The 17,539-nt window shown below is 42.9% G+C and overlaps 1 protein-coding gene across 2 annotated transcripts; it reads left to right on the top strand.

Moving 5' to 3' along the window:
• The first annotated feature begins 1,505 nt into the window (after nucleotides 1-1,505).
• On the top strand, nucleotides 1,506-13,148 carry LOC110506529 (ataxin-1-like). Of its 2 annotated transcripts, XM_036963420.1 has the most exons (4): nucleotides 1,506-1,647; nucleotides 3,388-4,535; nucleotides 5,020-5,922; nucleotides 5,962-13,148. In XM_036963420.1, exons 2-4 carry the CDS (start codon nucleotides 3,525-3,527, stop codon nucleotides 6,445-6,447), a joined length of 2,400 nt encoding a protein of 799 aa, XP_036819315.1. In that variant the 5' UTR covers nucleotides 1,506-1,647; nucleotides 3,388-3,524; the 3' UTR covers nucleotides 6,448-13,148. The 2 variants fall into 2 exon arrangements, with proteins under 2 accessions (XP_036819315.1, XP_021441885.2); XM_021586210.2 differs by having other exon boundaries at nucleotides 5,020-13,148.
• The last annotated feature ends 4,391 nt before the right edge of the window (nucleotides 13,149-17,539 follow it).

Raw genomic sequence — 17,539 nt, 5'->3', positions numbered from 1 at the left:
CATTCTATGGAGTCTCAAAGGAGTGTAATAAAAATGTGTACAAAAATGTGTAATTAGATTATTTCATTTTTACATTCGTAGAGGAGCAGTATACCCTGTCGCAAAGCTCTGCCCATAACTCATCACTGATAGTCAGACCAAGGTCCTTTTCCCAGATTATTTTCAAAGGAGTAAAGGAGGAGCCTCCTTTCTCAGAAAGGTGTCTATAGATATAAGATATTTGCCTTCAATGGATTGTGCTGTGACAAGAAGGGTTTCAACTTCATTCAACTGATTCTAAACCTTCTCTTGGAAGTAAATGAGAAAATGACATGTCTAATTTGAAGATAATACAAAAAATGGGATCAATGCACATTGAATTCACTGCAGAGCTCTTGAAAGGATTTCAGTGGTTTTCTGATGAAATAGGTCTGAAAAGGTCCTGATTCCTAGAGTATGCCAAAGATTAAAGTTGGCATCCCTCAGGGCTTTTGGCAAGTCTGGGTTGCCTACTATAGGTGAGTGAGAACATATTTGGGATGAAATGCCCAGGTATTTGACCAAATACTTATTTTCCACCATAATTTGCAAATAAATTCATTAAAAATCCTACAATGTGATTTTCTGGATTTTTTTTCTTCTCATTTTCTCTGTCATAGTTGAAGTGTACCTATGATGAACTTGCACAATTGGTGGCTGACTAAATACTTTTTTGCCCCACTGCATGTGTATTGAGTCTGGGAGAACTCAGTTTTTTCAAAAATCCTCCAGCATTGGCTTGAAAATAGGGCTAAGCTGGGGCCAAAAAGCTTTGTAGAACTCTCTGGGGAATCCATCTGGGCCTGGGGACTTATTAGGTGGCATGGAGGTATTTGCCTCCAGGATCTCCTCAAGAGTGAAGGGGGAGTTGAGATCTTCTTGGTCGGTCTCTGATAGTAGCGAGATTCCCTCTAGGAAGGAGTGGAGTTCTGCCTCCGTGTGTTTTCTCTCAGCAAATTAATATATTAACCATGCTATATGCAGGTCTGATATTAGTCAAATCAGGTCACACTACAGTCAGTGTATGTATAATAAAATGCAAAGCTACTGTACACTCTAACGTATATCATTAAGGCCACCAGCACCCCCTGCTGTAATACTAGAGCATCAACCGGGAAAATTGCAAAAACAACTCGTCACAATAACATACCGGTACTGTAAATCTGAGAAAGGACTGCATTTGTAATTCAAGAACCTCCTAAAGTATCCCAAGGAGAGACCCATAATGGGCTAAAATACCACGTGTTTTCATTGCCAGGGGATTGCCATTTAGAGAGGAACAGGGTAATGTGTGTTCCGAAGGGAAATAGATAATTCCCTCATTTGTGCATACAGACATTCGGGGAAAAATGGCAATTCAGGTATTCCTAGCAGAAGGTAAACGTGTGTATGTTTTTATTGGCCATGAAGCTCAAATTTATGAAAATGATAGGATTTATATGCCTCAAAATCACCCAGGAAATTGAATTTACTGTGTGTGACGTCATCTAGGAGCGCCACTAGGTTTTCGTCTGCTGGCCTCCGATATGGGCTCGACTAATCAGCATTGATTTCATCCACATTTCCTTATCATATTAACTGTTCCGAAAGCGTAAGGCAGTTGAGGCATATCCACAATGATATTTGGAGGTAAGTGCACGAGAAGACAGGAAGTAGTGGCGTTTGGAGATACTATATTTGAACGACAATAACAGGTGATAAATGGCTATTCAGCTAACTAGCTAGCCATTACTAGTGTTCGCTGATGTCCAGCCATAAATTCTGACGTTGCCTGGTCTTCTCACTTCACTATTATTTTGATTCCACGAAAGTTAACTTTTCTAACTATGCCCACAACCGTAGGTAATTGTCATCAAATTATTTGATAATGAGTATTCTCAATATTGTATGAATGACATGAGGAAACACCCAACCATATTGCTACTTTTGACTCCCATCCAAACTCAAATTTCAGTTTTAGCCAGAGAACTAGCAGGAGAGCTTAATCAATTTGATATCAGATAGTGCAGTTTGTCCAATGTTCTACTTTGCGAATAACAAAAACATGATCTATGCTCCTATTCAAAGAAGATGAAAACAGCATATTTCACCAAATAGGCCTACTGTAGCGAATAATGCAACATTTCTTAATGGACATATAGGCTATATTCGGGGGAAATGTTGGCACTAAATTTATGAAAATATAAAGTACCCTGCTGTCTTTCGCTCCTCTGCACGTAGAAAGTGAGCCATGTGATGTGGGTCATTTAAGACGTTTATATAAGGTTTTATAAAGAATGGGAGGATATGTGTGGGTGGAAGAGGGTTGTTGTGTAGGTGTTTGTGCATGCCTGGGTGTTTTAACAGCCTCAAATCTGTCTTCACCTGTACGTTTCCCTCCCATGGCTTCCAACTAATAATCCAATTGACTGTGGAGAAAATACACAGCCGTGTCATGGGACGAGACAATATAATTAGGCAAGCTGAAAAAAAGGGTTCTGAATAATCGGAAATAATTTCTGGTTGCAGCAGCTGAGGTGTAGAGAAGTCTCTCCATTACTCTCTTACTCACTCTCCCTATCTTTTGCGTGCTGTGATTCACTATGCCATACAGTTCAGCAAGTAACAACTTGTTGCCATGGGGAGAAAGCAATATGGCACAGACCATAAAATGAGCTGAAGTGTGTGCCTAATCTTTATGGTGCTGTTGGTTTTCTCGCCTCCTGTCATCACACGGAGGCCTAATTATTCAAGGAAATAATATCCAGAGTTAAAAGCTGCAATATGTAACTTTTTGGGTGACCTGACCAAATTCACATAGAAGTGTGATTATAGATCTGTGATTCTCATTTAAAGCAAGTCTAAGAGGTGGTAGATGTGTTCTATGTGTGCTATTTCTAGTCAAATCCAATGTTATTGGTCACATACACATGGTTAGCAGATGTTATTGCAAGTATAGATAAATGCTTATAATGCTTATTCGTCCCTAAAGTTTTGTTTTTGCATATTTTACTTTTGGTTATAGAAACTATACTTCAAATCGGTTAGAAGATAGTGATTCTCTAAACTATACTTGCATGTTATGTCACCAAACTGAAATCAGGCAAACTATTAGAATTTTAGCAACCAGGAAGTGGCGGAGCGATTTCCGCATGGTGCATCTTTAACTGAAATTCAGTTCATTTGGTTTGTTTGTGTCCATCATTTTGTGGATCTCCTGTGCCTAGGTCTGGAAACACAAGTTTCCTTTCATCTACTTTCTCTCTCAAACATCTTGGCACTCTAAGCCTGGCTTGTGACGTGGGTCCAGTATGTGTTGATGTAGTATGTTAAGGTGAATCCTTGGGGTCGTCTGACGGCTGGTCACACAGTCTCTCTCTGTGTTTCTAGGTGAGACGGTGGATGAGGTCAGCTTCAGGTTCTCAGAGCTGGTTCCTGTGGTGCTGATTGCCTGGCTGACAGGCTCCACTCCCCGTGCTGCACAATAAAGAGCCTTTCAAGCCCAGACAAGACTACAGGGCACCGCCATGAAGCCAGGTCACGAGCGCAATCAGGAGTGCCTGCCTCCCAAGAAGAGGGATCTCAACAACAGCACCAGTAGTAGTAGTGCGGGAGGAGGGGCAGGAAGTGGGGTGGGGGGAGGAGGAGAAGTGGCCACTCAGAGCTCAGGGGTCAGTAGTGACACTCAGGGAGGAGGCACAGCAGAAGAGTGGCTGCGTGCCCAGCCTGGTCTACACTATGGAGTAGAGAGTGCTGAGGGCCTCCAAGGGCTGCCCGTTGACCAGTACAGCATGCTCTATAGGGTGGCTCTCCCCTCTGTCTCCTACTCCCAGACCAGTCTACACCCAGTGTTAAGCCATATCTCTCCAGCTTACACTGTCCCCTCATCTCTCCTACAGCATCATCCAGGGATCTCCTATCCCCCTCTAGGCTATGCCCAGATCCCCCACTCCTCTTTCCAGTTTGTCTCCCCATACGGTGCAGTCCCTTATGCAGTCCCCCCTGGCTTTGTCCCCAGCTCCCTGATCTCTCCCTCGGGCACCCTCTCCCAGCCCCACCTGGTCCCCTACCAGTCAGTCATCCAGGAGGGGGTGGTCTCCCCTCCTACCCAGACACATGTATCTGCCCATGCCTTTGCCAAAGTGGGGTCGTCCGGAGGTGTCCCGCTGATGCTGACCTCGGAGCAGGCTGCCCAGCACCAGCAGCACCTGGGTGCGCTGCCCGCCGCAGAGCTCAGTCCTCGGGGAGTGCCTGTCTTTTACCACTCTCGGGGAACCAGGGCTGCACCTGCCCCCTGGGACCCCTACAGCAGGGAGCAGGAGACAGACGGGGATAGGGAGGTGAATGGAGGGGAGAGGGAGCAGGCAGCCAGGGAGATGCTCCAGGACTCAGTCTACAATGCCAGGAATCCACGGCTGCCGCAGGCAGCATCTGCCTCTGTAGCACTGGAGCACGCACAGGACAGAAGCCTGAAGAGCCGCAGGCTGGACGAGAGGGCTTCGCCTGGGCAGCGCAGCACCCCAGATACTGACCTGGAGGTAAGACTTGAGGTTTTGTTGTAATTACTTACACGCATGTATTTACTTATTTTAATTTATTTCAAATCTACTCCATAAGTCAAATATTTATTTTCAATTTTCGAATAAGGAGTTTTGATTTGAATTGTCCAAAATTCTGACTTTATTTAGTGTCTGCTGTGGCACAATATCCATGTTCCCCTCCACTTCCTTCCTTTATTACTTTGTTGAGGGTGTGCTGATCATTGGGCAACCAGTCACATCCACACACTGCCTGCTGCTTCTAGGAAAGACTAAAAATGCTCTGGTTTGTGGTCTCGACTAGAGTTGATAGGAAACCACTGCTTTCTGAGGCTTAATAATGGTGGTTGAGAGGAGGTACAAGAGGACAAAAATGAAGTCTTTTTTTCCCTTTTTCTCAGACACAACAATTTATTACATTTAAAGATAAAAAGGTTGGTTGATTGAAATGTGTTAATAAGATGAATCTTTTGTCATCCTCAAGGTTCAGCAGGTCGTTGGTCGCCTAGCCTCTCCTGTCCAAGGTGTGAGTGGAGGCCGCAAAGAGGTGTCCTTTGGTCCCCTGAACCTATCCCAGGGCTCTCAGAGAGGCAGAGAGGCTCATGGGGAGGCAGGGGAGAGTGCTGGCCGGACAGGGTACGCGATCCACCCTGCGGTGTATGGAGACCCCCGAGTGATGGCCCATCAACAGCAGGCAGGGCAGCCAGGCCACGCTGTCATCTTGGCCAATGGACAGACAGTCCTGGTCCCCTTAGACTATCACCACCACCACCTCCCCCACCAACATCAACAGCCACCCCAGCACTACCCCAGCCAAACCAATGATGACACCTCTGCTGTCACCATGGCCTCCCCCACCCCCTACTCTAAAGCCTCTGAATCTCCAGCCAGAGTGTGCCTCCCAGACAGGGCTGTGGTGGAGCTGGCCGCTGTGGAGCAGCACCCCCAGCAGCCTTTTTCTGTCCCAGTCACGGCAGCACTCACGCAGGCCCCGGCGCCCACCCCTGCCCCCTCCAATCCCTCCCATTTCATGAAGGGGGCCATCATCCAGCTGGCCACGGGGGAGCTGAAGCGTGTGGAGGACCTGCAGACTCAGGACTTTGTGCGGAGTGCTGAGGTGAGCGGGGGGCTGAAGATCGACTCCAGCATGGTGGTGGACATCAGGACCAGCCAGCAGAGACCCGGCCTGGTGGTGCTGCACTTCACAGTTGGCGAGCAGCAGAGCAAGGTGACCATCGACGTGCCCCCGGAGCACCCCTTCTTTGTGTTTGGCCAGGGCTGGTCCTCCTGTAGCCCAGAGCGCACGGCCCAGCTCTATGGCCTGGCCTGCCACCACCTGCAGGTAGGAGACGTGTGTGTGTCCATCACTCTGCAGCAGCCGCCCCAGCAACAGAAACAGCTCCTGCAGCAGCAGCAGCAACAACAACAACAACAACAACAACAACAGCAGCAGCAGACCCAAGCCAGGACTTCCACCAAAGCCAACTCCACATCAGGGGCCATCGGCCAGCCCATGGGGCCCCCTGCCCCCCAGCAGCCCAGGCCACAGCCTCACTTCAGGATGGAACGCGTCCACAGAGAGAGGGAGAGGGGGGATAAAGAGGAGCCCATGCAACTAAGGGGTGTTGGGCAGAGTGAGATGCCTACCAGACCAAATAGGACTTCAGCAGAGCACACTAGGAGCCAGAGCAGTTACTATTTGCACACGGAGGGTTCTGTTCGTCCAGGGGCGGGGGTGGGAGTGGTGTCGACAGTGTCGAGCGCGTCTCAGAGGCGCTGGTCCGCCCCAGGCCTTCAGAGATGCATGAAGGTGGAGGAAGGGGCGCACCCTCAGCTGTCCTCCTCTCGACCCTCCTTCATCCCACAGGAGGTCAAACTGTCCATTGAGGGGCGCTCTAACGCTGGGAAGTAGCACCAACCACAGCAGTCCACACCACAGAAGAGACTGTCAGAGGAGCGAAAGCATCAGAGAGCGAGAAAGGGGATAAATAGTGGAAATGTAGCCTCAGAATGTTTGAATATTTTGCACACCTAATAAGATTACAAGCTCTTTGTTTTCAGAGGAACTACCTGGTCTTGTGGCTGGTCAGGTCTGTTCTATTTGGTAGTCAGTCAGTCAGGACAGCTCCTGGTCCAGTGATCAGGAGATAGGGTCTCTGTTATCCCAGGCTGACAGGGAGCGGATGCAGAAGCAGGGAGTGTATGTAGCTGGTGAATCGCCTACCAAAGTCCTCAGACTGCATCTTCCTTCATCCCTACCAACCCCTCAGAACCATCCTTATCACAGGTGAACCAACCCTCAGAACCATCCTTATCACAGGTGAACCAACCCTCAGAACCATCCTTATCACAGGTGATCGCATTCACTGGACGTTCTCTCTTCTTTGACCAAACCATCTCTGGAAACCCAAGACTGGGGAGAATATGTAGCCCATCTCTGGTAGACAGAGGGTCTGACAGTGACAAGAACATAGCTATCCTATTATGCTCTGTCTCCCCCACATTTCTATTTTGGTCTGTTACCTTCAAAAGCGTTCTCCAAAAAGAAAAAAAGACTAAAGGCACACTTGTGGAGCTGAATTGCTGGCATCGGCACATAGATGCTTTTCCCTCTAATGATGTTGGTTCTCTTGATGCAGACTCTTGACGTGTCATCGTCACTTAGTGTGCTTCTCTAGTAGGAGCAGAGGACCTACCAAGGCACAGACACTCTCCCTCGTCTCCCTGCCTCTCCTCGTAGGGCCCAGTCTGCTGAGAGAGGGTCTGAGAGGAGGGTAGGCAGCCATAGAGGTCTTTCAATCAGCTCCTTCAATCAACCAATCAGAACCTAGGAAACCGCTCACTCCTTTCGTAATGCACAAACCACGCTTCCCCGTTTTTCATTTTACACCCCAACCCCACTTTGTGCCACAGTTACATGTCAGTTTTCCTTTCGAAAGAAACCAAAAGAGATCATGCATTCCAGTATCATAGTGATTATCATAGTAACCACAACACAACTCATCTTCCCGAATGCAGCCCTCCCTGCCTGCTACACCTCTCAGCATTCCTCTGGCTGGTGACTGTTTACTGTCATTGTATTAGTAGACACCACTACTGGAGGCACGGGCTGGTCTCCACCAATGTCACCTGTGGGAATGATGCCTGCATGGAGCAGTACTGGCTGAGAAAGTGAAACCTCCCCATAGAGCCATGTTGGCTCTCTCAGTACAGCAGCCCCTGGGCCTATGAGGGGGAATCCTGTGTGTGTGTTGGAGGGGATTGAGTTGGCCCTGCTTCTTACCTCTTTCACACTATTGTCCCAACACAAACTGGGGGGGATCTTTTGGCTTGCTTTCCAGTGAATATAATTGGTTTAAGGTTATCCTGCCATTTTCCAGCCTGTTTTAGGTTGTTCGTGGCTAGCTAACTATGTGCCTCTGCTCGTTTAAAAGCAGGATGGCACTAGATATGTTATCTGGCCAAGTCAGCTTACACGACTGTGAAATGGGTATATGAGACCAGTCAATCCTTGCTCAGTTACCAAAATCGAAGCAATAGTGTATTTTCTGTTTATTTGGGGTTTTCTGTATATTTTGTTATTGTTTTTATATAAATATACAGCTTGTGTGTCAGACCTAATACTATCTTTAACCCTGAAATGTTCCTGCTTTTCAAAGGTGATGCACAATTTGGCTCTGAAATGTTTTGATCTTTGTTATTCCAGATTCACAATCAAAGCATGCCTTTTGAAATTCTTTTTATTTCAAAAACCAGGCATTTATTCTGAAGAGAATAGTCTCCTTTTTGATGGACTGGAGGTTCGGGCTCTGATCCTCACTGATAGTATTCATTATGGTTTTATATGGTTACCCTATATAGTTACTCTATATGGTTTTATTCAAGTGCATCTCCGAGAGGGGCTTGACTCCAAATCAGTGGTGAGCATCTTAACTCCCCTCTGTTTTGTCCTCTCCATTGTCTTTTAATCTATTTGTGTACATGTAGAATTGTTTTATTCTGTCCATGGCAATATTATTTCCAGTGGACCTTAAGATTGTCTTGTATTGCACATAGAAAACTTCACCTGTTGATTCACACTGACCTTGTAATGGGAATCACAAATAGTTTCTTCTTTTTTTTTTTATGAAGGGAAAATGTTTTTGTAGCTATTATATTTTTTTGAAGTGTTCTTAAGGTAGTTTTGGCAATAGAGAAACTGACTTGCATGGTTGACACTGTTTACAAATTAGCCAAGACAAAATGCTGCAGTTCTCTTTTTTCGGACACCGATTTTAGTCACAGAAACTTCAAGTGGATGAAATCAAGATGAAGTGCAATTAGAGCAGATGCAAAAATCACACAGACATTTAGTTTGGTATGTCATTCCATAAAGCAGACAGACATTTAGTTTGGTATATCATTCCATAAAGCAGACAGACATTTAGTTTGACATGTCATTCCATAAAGCAGACAGACATTTAGTTTGACATGTCATTCCATAAAGCAGACAGACATTTAGTTTGATATGTCATTCCATAAAGCAGACAGACATTTAGTTTGGTATATCATTCCATAAAGCAGACAGACATTTAGTTTGATATGTCATTCCATAAAGCAGACAGACATTTAGTTTGATATGTCATTCCATAAAGCAGACAGACTTTTAGTTTGACATGTCATTCCATAAAGCAGACAGACATTTAGTTTGATATGTCATTCCATAAAGCAGACAGGCATTTAGTTTGATATGTCATTCCATAAAGCAGACAGACATTCCACTTAGCTTATGGTAATTCTGTTTTTCTTTATCTTCTAAAATGTCTTCACTGTTAATCCTCTTGTCAGAAAGACATTTCACCTCAGTTTTGTCTAGTTTTAATGTCTCTGGTCACTTCTGAACCGATAGTCCTTGTCTGCAAATAATGTGTATTTGTTTTGATATCACCTGTGTCACATGATGTGCTCCAACACAGATCCAAGCATTAATATCCCAGGCTCACCGATACTGTGTGAGAAGGTAACTGTGTGTTAGAGCATCTATCTGCTGTCCTGTCTGTCCTTGTATCCTGGGCTTTGAGCTCTGAGGTGAAGACTGGTGATTGTGTGTGGTGACATCCAATGCCTTCTAACGGACTTGAGTCCCTCATCCACGCTATTTATAGACGGCTGTGTCAAATCTAGTTCATACACCCCTTCCAACTCCACCACCCTACTGCCTCCAGAACATTTCTGTTGAGTGGAGCCTCCAAGGACACACGGTTCACTGAGGATAAAACCTCAGACAGTCTTTGACAACAAGCCATGAGAGAATGTTCCTGAAGGAGAGGGGCGGTCCGTTAGGCCTGATCAGGGCAGAGTCACATGCCATTTGATACAGTCATAACAACCAATCTGTAATTTTGTTGAAATATACATGTTTTTAAATACGGTAGTGGTTAAATGCCATACAGAGATGAGCTGGATGATTTTCCACAGTGGAGCAGTAGACATTTAGCCATAAACCGTTCAATACTTATTAATTTATTTTTTACAGTAATTTACGTTTGTTACATTTTTTATGCTATAAGCAATACAGTTAAACAGAATACCTGAAAATATGTCATGTAGTTTAAGGATGTGCTATGCAGTAAACTCTGAAGTATTCTGCTCTTCAGTGACCAAGTGTACCTACTATGGGGTAGGACAGGTTTGTAATCTATATAAGAAGGTGGCTGATGCAGTCATTGTACACTGATCTCTCTGAGTACTATAGCTTATCATTGCCCACTATTGGGTGTCTGAATATAGTGGATTTATTTTGTTTTTGGTTGGTTGTTTTTGTTCAGACCCTTAGTTGTCACTAACCTAAGTTCAGCACAGTGTTTTGTTCAGACCCTTAGTTGTCACTAACCTAAGTTCAGCACAGTGTTTTGTTCAGACCCTTAGTTGTCACTAACCTAAGTTCAGCACAGTGTTTTGTTCAGACCCTTAGTTGTCACTAACCTAAGTTCAGCACAGTGTTTCGTTCAGACCCTTAGTTGTCACTAACCTAAGTTCAGCACAGTGTTTCGTTCAGACCCTTAGTTGTCACTAACCTAAGTTCAGCACAGTGTTTTGTTCCAGTCAGCTCAGCTTATTACCTCCACCTTACGCTGCCAGGTAGTACAGACCAAATCATGACCAGAGATGGGTATGCATGTGTAACTCAAATTGTTATGTAAATCTGTCATTGACGTCTATGGATTTGTGCTGAAATTCAAATTATGTGCATGGATATCCAGTTAGATTTTGGCCTTACGATCTTTCTTGGTCACGTGTAGCAATCCCTTGGTTAGATATGGTATGAATGTTAAGGTGTGTATTTCAGCCCTGTAGGGTCAGAGTCTTCTCTTTGGTGAACTTTTACTCTCCAAAATGTACTGCCTTACCAAGGGCTCTCAGCTGGGCCTGTCTCACATTTTATAGGAGATGGTGTGGAGAGTGCAGATGCTCTGAAAAAGGATGCTGTCAGGACGCTGTCAGCCTGCCTGTGTCTGTGCACTGTTGTCAAATGTTTTGTGAATGGGTTGCATCTCATGTCCCACCTCCCTGGGGGCTCTTCTAGAAAGCAGGATCAATGAGTTAGCCAGCTAACAGTCCCCCAAAAAACAGGAAAACTGCATTTTTTTTTCTAGATATATGAACTTTGAAATTTGTAATTGTATAATTGACTTGACAACCAACAATCCATATTGGGGTTTAGTTTTCTAAATAAAAATCAAGAGATGTATTTGACTGTTTATCAAAGTTACCTGGCTAAGGTAATGATCCTGCTTCCTGGAACACCCCACTGCTCATCAACACACTCTTTCCTCCAGATATTCTTACTTCAGTAAAATATTATTAACAAACAGCACTTCTGTGTCTTACCACCTCCTCTCCTCCCCTTGCCTTGCCACACAACATGTGTATCAAACACAGTATTCTGGTCTGGGACAACCATTCTAGGTGCAAAGCAGTGCCTCCTGTTTATTGACCTCTTCCTCTCTGTCTTGAACACGGTATGAGGCAGTGGCCGTATGACCACTCTGACTCTCAGCAGACAGTCAGGTGGACAGGCACATTAGCAGCACGCCCTCTGTTAGTCAGACTAGCATCGTTCTCAGACTTCTGCTCGGAGCGTGAAAGTGCTACTTCAGCCATTTTCTAGGTTCTTCTCTTGACTCTAACCATCGTAAGAAAGGGGAAACATTGGACCTGTACGTTTTTGACCTCACTCTTCTTATTACATAGTCAAAGAAAATTGCACTAATTTGCCATCCTTTATAGTATTATAAAATTAACGGTTAGTTAATTGAAGTTTTTAATTATTAGCGCTAAACACAAAACCCAATGAAACAATCACTTGTCAGTTGTGCATGTTTGTAGAGATAATGTTTTGTATGGCTATTATCAAGCTTGTCAATAATGCCTTAAGATCTGTACAATGTGTTCATGGAATGATGCTTATAAGTGACCCAGTTTCCCTGTTTTTCTGTAGCTGCAAAGGTGGATCAGTTCACTCTTGTTGTATTGACCCCTCTTGGCACTCTCCTGGTGTTTTATTCATAAGCAGAAAGGCATTTGGAGATGGACTGTATCTCCGGATAGGGAGAGGTTACAGTGAGGGATCATGTTAGGGTGAGTCCCTATCGCTGCTTGAAAGCTGGACCAGTAACTGACTCACTGTTGTTGTTTTTTTACACACACACACACACACACACACACACACACACACACACACCTCTGTTGTTAATGTGAGTGCATGTTGGGAGTAGGTCCCTGAAGGTGAGAGGTTGGGCTCAATGTATTTTTGTTCTGGTCCTGTCTGATCTACTTGGGAGAGAATGTGAGGCTTTTCAAACCAGTGACAACTTTTCTTTATTGGTAACTGTATGGTCTGTTTTTGTTTTGTGATTATGGAAAAAGGCTTTATGACCCCTGTATAAAGTAGCCCTGTTGGTCTGATCTTGTATGACTAAGGTAAATAGACTGGATGGGATGGTGTTGTTGCCAGGCACTAGAGATGCAGAATTAAATCAGGAAGATGAGAATGGTTCAAAGTTAATGGAGTCGTTGGGTATTTTCAGATTTTACATTTGTATTTTGGCACTAAAGTTACTGCTTTTTACGTGACATTTGACTAGTTTTAAAAGAAACTGCATCTTTTTTTAAAGTATAAAATCTGCAAAATATATGCAATGATGTATGTAATATTCAATCCTCAAATATAATCCAGGTTGTATAAACTTTTGTATAGTGAGTTTTAATATCGTATAGCCGTACCAATATGTATTGATTCGTATCAAAAGCCTTAGTTGTCTATCCAAAGTGCTCCCTTAGAATACAGTACCCTACACCTACCTGAACTTTACAAAGCATTAATAACTATATTTTGTTGCGTTTTTTTATTTGTACTCTTTTTGAATAAAATAGATTTGTACTGTATATTTGTACCGCTGTGAACTACTTAAGGCTGTTTTGTTTTTGTTTTGCTGTTTTAATTCTATGTACTTAAGGACACAAAGATATTGTATTTTTATTGTTACAGCTAACTTCTTGGAGACATTGCATTTATCATGTTTGTTAAGTAAACACAATAATATATATATATATATATATACTTACTATTACCCTATGTCCAGAGTTGTGTTTTATTTGGTCTCTTCTTTGACTGGTCCACATGGAGAGGTGATATGTGGGTTCTGGAGCTAGTTCCAGGGTCATGAACCATCTCATCTGCAGCTTTGGGTTATCAATGATTTAATTACCACAGAGGTCAAACTTGAGTTTCAGGATTATGTCTGAATTACCTATAGAGTTGTTTAACTACAGAACAATACACCAGTGATATTCCTTTCATTCCATGTTCCAATTTCCTGCTCTGTTCACACCCCATAGTTAGCATTGGACAGCACTACTGTCTAGGTGTTATAGAGGCTTATTACACTGTCTGTGTCTGCCATGAATAGAGAGGCCACTGTGGCCTGGAAAGAGCCAGTCCATTTGAGTGGCATGCTTTATTTGCTGACTGGAGCATAGGGTGAACTGAGAGAGAAGAGAGATTGAATTTACACACAGCGTGGGTGTCAATGTTTATTTCCACATTCTATTCCTGCTTTCTAATATTATCTGTACATCTGTTAATCAAGTAGCAGAACAGCTGCTGTAAAAGTACCATTCTGATAACAGAACTAGCATAGTGTTCTCCTTTTCACTTTTGTTTACCCTCATTGATTTTGGCCTTCTTAAAAGGATTTCCTTTGTAAACATGGACATCAAGAGAATATCCTGATAGACTAGTAAAAAGGCCAAAGTTCAAAGAACAGTCTTGATTAAATTGAACAAAAACAGGCAGGCATAGAATAACAGTAGAATACAAATGCAGTTTCACAACATGCAGTGCTAATCCAGACTGTCACGCTAGGCAGAGCTTTACAGTGCTGTTCAAAAGCACAAACAGAACCTGGGAAACTGTCAATACCATTTCCTTTGTAGTATTTTAATGTCGAAGAGCGTACTCCACATTTTCCATAGCATTATTCCACGGTGTGAGGATGATGACACTGCTGCCAGTTCAAATCAGTCAGAATACCCAGTATTCATTATTGAAAAGGTGTCCATACGTTTAGTACTTGGCAGAAATGATACAGATTTTGTAGCAAAGATAATGACCGTGTGTGACAACACTGTCTGCAGCATGGCTCTGCTCTCTGTGCATCTTAAATTAGGATAGTGATATGACCCTGCTGAAAATAAGTTAATGGACCAGGGCACTGAATCTGTGGCCAAAGAGGCCTCACTGAGTTGCATTGCCTGAGTTGCACAATTCTATACATTTGAGTCCATTTGTTTTTTCCTGCACTCTGCATAGTTAAGAGTCAAATTTCCCTTGGAATAAACAGCACTGTTGCATAGAGGTTTGAACCGCTCCTAGACTCTTAAGGACAATTAGAATATAATAGCTTTTCCCTGTTGAGCGGGATACTATTCTGTTGTGGGCTTTAGCCTGGTAGTGGCTCAAACTGAGAACCAGTCTTAGTTTCTGTCTTGAGGAATACTTCAGAAAACTAATCATGTAATGTTGTCAATGTGTCTGCAGAGCTCAGTTGTGAAACAGTGTATCAGAGGTAACCTTTTGAGGAAATAAATTGAGAACAAATGACCAAAGAGAAGGAAAAAACAAATACATACAGTACAGAACCACACATGGCAAAATGTGTAATTGCAGCTATTATATACATCAACAAACAAAATATCCCCCTTTTTTTATTTTTTTTTACAAAATATATATATATATATATATATTCACATCATGTTGCATAAATATCAATTGGTATGAGGTCAATGAAACAGATAAGACCAGAGATCTCTCCCAACTGGTCAAGGGTCAACAGGTTTAATAATGAGTCTAAAACATGCTCATTGGACAGTGGAACTCTGCAAAGTGAGATCACTGGAAAAATGCAGAGATTCGTTATTTAAAATATAGCATTTACCCTGACACATGAGCATTTTTAAATACCTTGGCTGGGTGAGGAAGGAAATATGACAATTTGGGGCATTTAGAAAAATGCTAATAAAATAGCATTCTCAGTTCACATGTTGAGTCCTAAATGTCCTAGAGGTAACTAACATATACAGAACAATAACAGCAGCAAAGATTGTGGTTTGATGAGCCAAAAATGTCAATGCAACAGAAGATGCATAAAGTAAAAATGAAATTATTACCAACTACTTGGCAAAGGTTATGGAGTGTTGAGAAGGTACGAGGGAAAAACAGATTGAGGAAGGTCAATGTGACTAATAAAAAGGCAAAGAGACCTACAGTAGTGGCAGTATACAGTTGGAAGTCAGAAGTTTACATACACCTTAGCCAAATACATTTAAACTCAAGTTTCACATTTCCTGACATTTAATCCTAGTAAAAATTCCCTGTCGTCAGTTAGGTTCACCACTTTATTTTAAGAATGTGAGGAAATAGTAGAATGACTTATTTCAGATTTTATTTCTTTCATCACATTCCCAGTGGGTCAGAAGTTTACATACACTCAATTAGTATTTGGTAGCATTGCCTTTAAATTGTTTAACTTGGGCCAAACGTTTTGGGTAGCCTTCCATAAGCTTCCCACAATAAGTTGGGTGAATTTTGGCTCATTCCTCCTGACAGAGTTGGTGTAACTGAGTCAGGTTTGTAGGCCTCCTTGCTCGCACACGCTTTTCAGTTCTGCCTGCAAATTTTCTGTAGGATTGAGGTCAGGGCTTTGTGATGGCCACTCTAATACCTTGACTTTGTTGTTCTTAATAAGCCATTTTGCCACAACTTTGGAAGTATGCTTGGGGTCATTGTCCATTTGGAAGACCCATTTGCGACCAAGCTTTAACTTCTTGACTGATGTCTTGAGATGTTGCTTCAATATACACCATTTTCCTGCCTCATGATGCCATCTATTTTGTGAAGTGCACCAGTCCCTCCTGCAGCAAAGCACCCTCACAACATGATGCTGCCACCCCCGTGCTTCACCGTTGGGATGGTGTTCTTCGGCTTGCAAGCCTCCCCCCTTTTCCTCCAAACATAACGATGGTCATTATGGCCAAACAGTTCTATTTTTGTTTCATCAGACCAGAAGACATTTTTCCAAAAAGTACGATCTTTGTCCCCATGTGCAGTTGCAAACTGTAGTCTGTCTTTTTTGAATGGCAGTTTAGGGGCAGTGGCTTCTTCCTTGCTGAGTGGCCTTTCAGGTTGTCGATATAGGACTCGTTTTACTGTGGATATAGATACTTTTGTACCCGTTTCCTCCAGCATCTTCACAAGGTCCTTTGCTGTTGTTCTGGGATTGATTTGCCCATTTCGCACCAAAGTACATTCATCTCTAGGAGACAAAGTGTCTCCTTCCTGAGCGGTATGATGACTGCGTGGTCTCAAGGTGTTTAAACTTAAACCTTTAAACCTTCAGGCGTTTGGAAATTGCTCCCAAGGATGACCCAAACTTTTTTTTCTGAAGTCTTGGCTGATTTCTTTTGATTTTCCCATGATATCAAGCAAAGAGGCACTGAGTTTGAAGGTAGGCCTTGAAATACCTCCAATTGACTCAAATTATGTCAATTAGCCTATCAGAAGCTTCTAAATTTTCTGGAATATTCAAAGCTGTTTAAAGGCACAGTCAACTTACGTATGTAAACTTCTGACCCACTGGAATTGTGATACAGTGAATTACAAGTGAAGTAATCTTTCTGTAAACAATTGTTGGAAAAATTACTTGTGTCGTGCACAAAGTAGATGTCCTAACCGACTTGCCAAAACTATAGGTTTGACTCCAACCTAAGTCTATGTAAACTTCCCGACTTCAACTGTATATTGAGTTGAAGAGGACATACTGGAATGAAGGAGAATGTTGCTAAAAACAGGGCTCATTAAATAGTACAGAATATTCTGAGCATAGCGGATAGAATTGTGATGTATAGAACAGGCATGTTTTCTATTGTTCCTGTTTTATACAGTACAGTGCCTTGCGAAAGTATTCGGCCCCCTTGAACTTTGCGACCTTTTGCCACATTTCAGGCTTCAAACATAAAGATATAAAACTGTATTTTTTTGTGAAGAATCAACAACAAGTGGGACACAATCATGAAGTGGAACGACATTTATTGGATATTTCAAACTTTTTTAACAAATCAAAAACTGAAAAATTGGGCGTGCAAAATTATTCAGCCCCTTTACTTTCAGTGCAGCAAACTCTCTCCAGAAGTTCAGTGAGGATCTCTGAATGATCCAATGTTGACCTAAATGACTAATGATGATAAATACAATCCACCTGTGTGTAATCAAGTCTCCGTATAAATGCACCTGCACTGTGATAGTCTCAGAGGTCCGTTAAAAGCGCAGAGAGCATCATGAAGAACAAGGAACACACCAGGCAGGTCCGAGATACTGTTGTGAAGAAGTTTAAAGCCGGATTTGGATACAAAAAGATTTCCCAAGCTTTAAACATCCCAAGGAGCACTGTGCAAGCGATAATATT

This window comes from Oncorhynchus mykiss, chromosome 26 (genome assembly GCF_013265735.2).
Source record: "Oncorhynchus mykiss isolate Arlee chromosome 26, USDA_OmykA_1.1, whole genome shotgun sequence".
NCBI classification, from domain to species: domain Eukaryota; kingdom Metazoa; phylum Chordata; class Actinopteri; order Salmoniformes; family Salmonidae; genus Oncorhynchus; species Oncorhynchus mykiss.
This window is presented reverse-complemented; position numbering and strand designations above follow the sequence as displayed.

Coding starts and splice junctions, on each gene's coding strand:
- LOC110506529 (XM_021586210.2), top strand. CDS start 3,525: ATGAAGCCAGGTCACGAGCGCAATCAGGAGTGCCTGCCTCCCAAGAAG. Junction 4,536..5,019: donor CCCCAGATACTGACCTGGAG/GTAAGACTTGAG, acceptor GTCATCCTCAAG/GTTCAGCAGGTCGTTGGTCG.